Below are 7,163 nucleotides of genomic sequence, written 5' to 3'. Positions count from 1 at the left end.
GATTCTTCCCCTCTAACCACCCAAAAATAATAATCTTCATAGGAATGTTTCAATGCCACACCCCTTGTACCAACAGTTATTTACAAAACCTTAAAAAGTGCATGAGATGTATTTATATATTTCTGAAACCACAACATTCCCATCCTGTAGGGATCCATTCCAACACGTTACATATTCACATCCCCTCATAAAAATGTCTCCCGTTTATAAATCATAAATGTGTTGAGTCCATCTATCAAAGTTGGAGCCTACAAGACCAACCTCCTTTGCCCCTTTCCATGACGAGTAATGGAGCATATTATCATAGCGCACATAAGCTTGTGCTAGGAAGAAAATATTATTTGCTTGCAATGCATATGAGGCCTGCATAGGAAGGGTGTGATTATTCCACATACCTTGGATAACATCAACCCTGGCTAAGATCTTTCAACCATTACTAAATGACCACTAAAATTTTTCAAAAATCCATCTCCTAATTTTTAAGAATCCATTCCAGATGTATGATCGCTTCATTATAGCAACATCCTCGCACCTGAACCACTCTAGAAGTGACATATCCTTCAAATATTTATCTTTTATGATGTCCTACCATATACCCTTAACATTTAGAGCTCTCCATATACTCTTGGTTATTAGAGGACAACCAAAAATCTTTAGATCCATTAAACCCCAACCACTAGTCTTCTTACCCTAAGTAGTTGCATCCAAACAAACTAGATGAAATTTACGATCCCCTTGGACCTTGACCACAAGAAATGAGTAAGAACAACCTTAATCCTATGAATGATCTCTATCCACAACATGTAAAGGTGCATCCAATACATCGAAATATGTTGTAGAACCAATTGTATGAGAGTATATCTACCCCCCTAGACAACCAACGATGAGACCAAAGAGACAAACACTTTTGAAATTTGTTCAAGAGCCAATTCCAATCCATGATTCGGTACTTATTTGGCTTCATCATGAATCCCAGGTATGAGAAGCCAACTTCAAGACCAAAAACAATGACCCCAAAGAGTCTAGAAATTTTAGCAACCTCCTCGACGATTTTAGATGAATGAATCAAAATAGATTTGGCTATTAGGATTTAATCCCAATGCATCACTGAACATTGAAATACTAGAATGTAAAACATTTTATTGGGCCAATTATACATGTCCAAAAGTAAGCACATCATCCATGAACATTAAATGAGAAACATAGACCCTTCTAGTTACTTGTAGACCTCGAAAAGAGCCTCCAATCCACATCTCACTAATATTCCTGCTCAAGCCATCAATAACCAAGATAAATGATAGTGAAGATAATACACCCTTATTTGAGACCTATGAAAGCTCGCAAAAAAATTGATGGAATTCCATTAATTAGGACTACAAAATTAACTAATGTGACACACACCATAACCCAGTAAACATTGTCCAGGAATAGTCCAGTCTTGATAAGAATCATTCGCAGAAAAGACTAGTCAACATAGTTGTAAGACTTGTGTAAATCCAACTTTAGAACCAATGCATCTTTCTTCTCCTCTTGGATATAGTGAATGCATTCCTAAGCTATTGCAACAACATCTTGAATCTGCCAATTCTGGAGGAAACTGAATTGCTCCATGTAAATATAAACAAATAGTGTGTCTTTTAACCTGTATGCATAGAGAAATCGGGTTGAAATCGATGAAACAAGTTGGGTGGGAATACTTCGAAATGACAGAAATAAAAGTGTAATTTATTGGCTTAGTAACGAGTGTAGTGCACCACGACTCCACCATATTCAGAGGATCATTGCCCATAATGTCAAAAAAATGTATGAAAATATTTACCATCCACCCTTCTAAGTCAAAGCATTTATCCGTCGAGAAGGAACATAAGACCATGGAAATCTCATCCAAAGAAATAGGTTGACCCACCACTGTATTAGCTTTAGCCGAGAACATAGTAGGATATGCCTCAATGCACCATAATTGATTTTGGATGTCCAACAATGTATGTTCTTTATAAATACCCTCAAAATATTTAGCAACTTCCTTTTATATCTCTTCAATTCTAAAATCTCTCCCACTAGAGTTGGACTCCATTTCGCATATGGTATTTGTATTCCTTCTCTATCTGGCATAACGCTGGAATAAATAGGAATTTTGATCTCCCTCTTTTACCCAAATCGCATGACTTTTCAAATGCCAAGAGGCTTCCTACAACTTCACAATGTGTCTTTTCTCCAATTCCATTTCCTTGAGAAAAATGGTTGTAAAGAGGATGGAGCCACTGGATCCAAGCCCCAAAACAGATGATCCATTTCTGTTGCAATCTCCCCATGGTCCTCCCTCATATTTTTTTTTTTGTCGTTCCCAATAACGATCTGCATCCTTTAACCTCCTTAGCTTATCCATAATTTGGTGCATGACAAATCTATCATATGAATATTCAAATGATTACCAAGAAACACAGACCATCTTTGTCGAAATCCTCTTCATCGAGCTAGGAATGGTTGAATTTAAAGGGGAGTCTATCCCAACCTTTCTCCCCCTGCCATTGAAAAATAATGGGGGTATGATCTCATATTTTAGCATGAAATACCAGCGACCCAATATTACCCAAAATTTCCAAAATATTGTCATGCATGAAGAACCTGTCAAGTTCTTTTCCAATATGGTCAATACATGTTCTACCATTGCTCCAAGTAGGGACCAAACCTCCCCCTGCGAGCATGGGGGATATGTTGTAGCAGTTAATATAGTGAAGTATAATTATATTCTTAAGCCTTCCAAACTTATTACGATTGGTGATGAAACCTCCTATAGCATAACTGTAATCACTAAATGAGATAATTTACGAGTTTCCGTAATGTTTTTCCATCAACGCGAGACCTCTAACTCCTCTTTAAGCTCCAATAACAGACAAGAAATTTGCCATATATGTTTTGTTCACTGATGTGTTCGTATGCCTTCATATAATATAAAGATGATGAAGAATCGTTAATCTAAACGATATAATAAAATAGATTGGTTTAGCAATTTCCATTTTTTTTTTTTGTAAACTGCGGAGGTACTCATTTTTTCTATTACTGAAAAGCAAACAACATAAAGACTGGGTAGACTTAACCCGCCCCGTGGGGAAGCCGAGTTATGTCCACCTTAAGTTTTTTACAGCTAACCAAAAATAATATGTCCATATTCTGTTAACCCATGCTAAGTAGACTGCACAGTCATGACAATTTCTATCACTACATGCCTGTATATATCGTCTTTCCCTATCTAGTACAAAAAGAATTTTGAAATTAACTGGACTCTGTATGCCCATCAAAATTGGTACCTATCTTTCATTATGGGGCTTCTGTTGTCGCCTGCTGCTCCGCTTCTCTTCTGGTATCCGACTGGCCTTCTTTTATCAGCTTCTGAATTTCCACTAACTTTTTGTCCTGCATTTTCAAGGTAGTCTGTATAGTCTTCAGTTCACTCCTTAGGTTTGGCATCCCCTGCGCTATCTCTACCATTTCCGTTGCTGCTTGTTCTATAGCCTTCGCCAGTAACCTCTTCATTACCCAATATATATGCAGAGATTGCTTGAACAGGGTCATTCTACCCCTAGTATCACCTGGATCAGGAAGAAGAAATTCCCAATCCTCCATTTCAGAGTCTGATTGCGCCTGGATGGCTTCCTCTTCCATATGTTGTATAATTCTTCTGATTTCTGGGTTGGTATTAGTGTTGTAGGTGCTTTCTGCTTTCTGTACTTTCTTATCTAAGGAACTTCTTGTCTTTTTATCAGGTTTACCTGCTCTTCCTCTACCCCTTCCTCTTTGTCCCCGACCTCTTCCCCTACCTCCTTTGTTTCCATACTGTCCGACCCCTCTTCTGTTTTCTAGCCCTGACATGCTGCCGTCTGCTCGGGTTCTCTTCAGATGCTTTCTGATTTCTTCCTGCTCTTGATTCTTTTCGAGCTTTCTCTTAATTCCCTTACCACCATTCGCCCAATACTGGTCCACCGCTGCCCTGTCCACATCCTGCGTTCCCTGCTCCTCTTCAGAGTCGTCCTGTATCACAAGAACTTCCTCCTTTAATTCCTCTTTCGTCACGCTTTTTCCTTTTCTCTCCCGTTTTCTGTGTTCCATAGTTGCCGCTCCTTCCTCGTGGCTGCCTTTTTTCCTGGTCTCCTTGTTGTTTTTACTCTCTCTGTTTATACTTCTGTCTTCCTGAGCTTGGGGTCTGCCTTCATCCTTATCGTTATTCGTCCTTCCTCCCTTTCTATTCTCGATTCCGTCTACGACGGGGAGCTTATGTCCTTGCATGCCTTGCTCCTTTTCTTTGATGATTTCCCTCTCCTCGTTCCGCCCGTCTGTCATGCTTGTGTGGTTCTGCCACCTGTTGTTTTGTTGATCGCCTACCTCTTCCCCTACCCCTTTCTAACTATCATTCTTATTTATATATTCTGCCAGACCATCTTTTCCTCCTCTCCTTACCACCATTTTGCTTTCAAAGTGTTGTACTGTTTGATTATTTCTGCTGCTCGCATAAACTTTATTCATTACGGTTTGCCTGATCGTAGTACTGCTCCCCGACCTACCCTGACTTGCATTTATTATCTTACCTCGTCTCTCCATCATTCCGCTTTGGGATCTGCAAGATTTGTTACTGTTGTATAGATTCCACATAGTCATGATTAATAATTGTTGTCAGCTCCTCCCATTTCGAGTTGTGTATTACCAAAGGCCATTTATTATCGATCCTGTTTTCCTGATTATTACTTCCCCAATTGGCTAGAAAATCCGCCGCCTGATTTCCTTTTCTTCTGACATGACTTAACAATTTATAGTCAATCCTTTTTAGCAGCTTTGCCAGCTCTTGAACTATCCCCGCCGTTCTCCAACTTACAGCTATTTGTTCCCAGTTTTTCCCATTATTAAGTTTTCTCAGCATTTCTATTACTATCTCAGAATCTCCTTCAATTTCCAGATTTCTATAGTTGTTTCTTACCGCAATTCTCAGGCCCTGATGTACTGCCCACAGTTCTGCTTCATTATTTGTCATCTCACCTCCCCATTCTGCAAAGACCCACCTGGTAGTTTTCTCGCTATCTCTAAAAATTCCCCCAAAACCTGCATTCCCTGGGTTCCCTTTTGAGGCACCATCAAAATTTAATTTTACAAATTTCCCTCTAGGGTATCTAAATTGATCTGAGCTTTGAGTAATCTTGCCCATTCGCTTTACTTTCCTGGTATATACCATTTCATATTTCAGGTTTAGATTTGCTAAGATTTGTTCTTCATTCTGATCTGCCTTCCATTCCTCCTCGTCCCATTCTTCGGCTAGGATCGTTTCTCTTACCGATCTTAGGACTCTTTTCCATATGACATCAGGGTTTTTGTTCTTATCTTGGAATATCCTACGGTTTCTTTCTTTCCACAATAGCCAGATCACAAAACCTATAGTCAGCCTCCATGCTCTAGCCACTACCTTACAGTGAAAGTTTTCTTTATGCCATTGGAATATGGTTTGTCTTATGTCCCTAGGGTTTCTTTGAGATTTGCCATACAGGTTTCTTGTTTCAATCCATAAGTGCTTCGCATATAGACAGTCGTTCAGTATATGCTCTTGAGTTTATGCTTCTGAGTGACATAGGCTAAATTTTGACGGCCCAAGGATTCCTCTCTTTTGAATTTTATCCCAAGTCAAGATTCTTTCTTTTGCCACTAGCCAAGCAAAGAGGGTTATTTTTCGCCACCATTTGTTATCCCAAATAATCTTCCATTCCAAATTATCCTATATTCTCTCCTGTTTCCCCATCAGATAATAGGCCTCCTTAACAGTGAAAGTTCCTTTTGTTGAATTACCCCATCTGAGAATATCTTCTCCAGTTCTAACTTTTATTTTTCTTGATTCCACCTCCTTTAGGTAAGTTCTTTGTTGTTCCTGATCTATGTCTACATCCCATTCTTCTGGCTTTTTCCATTTGCGCCATATTTCATCTGTTTCCTCTTCCTTCCAAAAGTCTTTCACGTATTTCCTATTGTCCCTAAGTGCTCTGTGTTGTAAATTCTGAAGAGGTTGTATGCTACTCAATTTGTCTCGCTGTTGCCACCTTTCATCCCAAAATCTGGCTTCTCTTCCTCCTCGAATTTCCCAAAAGGCATTGTTACTTATCAGGTCTCTGTTTTGGCTTGCTAAGTCCCATATTGCAGATCCTTTCGGGGTTTCTTCCACATGAAGGATTTCCTCCGTAGTTCTTGGCATGTTGTACTTTTGTCTCCAACTTTCTTTCCACAAGTCATTACCTCCCCTCATCCATCTCCACCATAATTTTGCTCCAAGCACCCTGTTTAATTTCTCAGGGTCTCTCAATCCTAGTCCCCCTTCCTCCTTTCTTTTCGAAAGATTTTTCCAAGATACTAAGGCCCATTTCCTTTGTTGATTCGGACCTCCCCAGATGAATTTCCGGTAGAGATCTCTGATTTTGGAACATGCTCCTTGGGGAGCAGCCATTATTGATAAGGGGTAGATAGGTATAGCTTGAAGCACAACTTTCAGGAGGACTATCCTTCCCGCAATGTTTAAGGATCTGAATGACCAGCTTGCCATTTTATTTCTGAGCTTTTCTATAACCTTCTGCCAATTACCCAATCTCTTAGGATTTATATCTATCTGGTTTCCCAGGTATTTGGTTGGGAGATCCCCTTGCCTGAATCCCAGAGTCCTAGTTAAGTGAACTTTGATTGAGTCAATGGTGTTAAAGATGAAGGTACACGACTTCTCCTTGTTGATTTCCATCCCTGATGCCTCCACAAACAGGTCCAAGATTCTTTTTATATTTCTTACCTCTTTAAGTGAGGCCTCTCCAAATAGCATGATGTCATCCACAAACTGCTAGTGAGTTATGGGCAGATTGTTTCCCCATAGTCTTAGACAATTGATTTTATTGTCTTGTAATTCCTTCTTAAAATATCTGCCTAGGCCTTCAACTGCCATTATAAAAAGAAATGGGGATAAAGGATCCCCTTGTCTGATTCCTCTAGTAGCATTGAAAGTTGTTGATGGAGTCCCATTGACCAGAATCGAGAAGTTTGGAGTTGATATTAGGTTATACACCCATTCTATCCATCTGTTGTTAAAACCAAAACTCTCCAGAACTTTTTTCAAATAGTTCCAATTTAATCTATCATATGCCTTAGAT

General features: G+C 39.4%; 1 protein-coding gene across 1 annotated transcript; it reads right to left on the bottom strand.

Annotated features, from left to right (window-relative positions):
- Positions 1–4,624: 4,624 nt before the first annotated feature.
- On the bottom strand, positions 4,625–5,023 carry LOC149143845 (uncharacterized). Its single transcript, XM_089451960.1, has one exon. It carries the CDS (start codon positions 5,021–5,023, stop codon positions 4,625–4,627), a length of 399 nt encoding a protein of 132 aa, XP_089308086.1.
- Positions 5,024–7,163: the final 2,140 nt, after the last annotated feature.

The sequence above is a fragment of the Pinus tabuliformis genome, chromosome X (assembly GCF_031772625.1).
Source record: "Pinus tabuliformis cultivar Carrire ecotype Pingquan chromosome X, CPIR1, whole genome shotgun sequence".
Classification (NCBI taxonomy): domain Eukaryota; kingdom Viridiplantae; phylum Streptophyta; class Pinopsida; order Pinales; family Pinaceae; genus Pinus; species Pinus tabuliformis.
The sequence above is the reverse complement of the archived record's forward strand: the minus strand, read 5'-3'. Positions and strand labels throughout refer to the sequence as shown.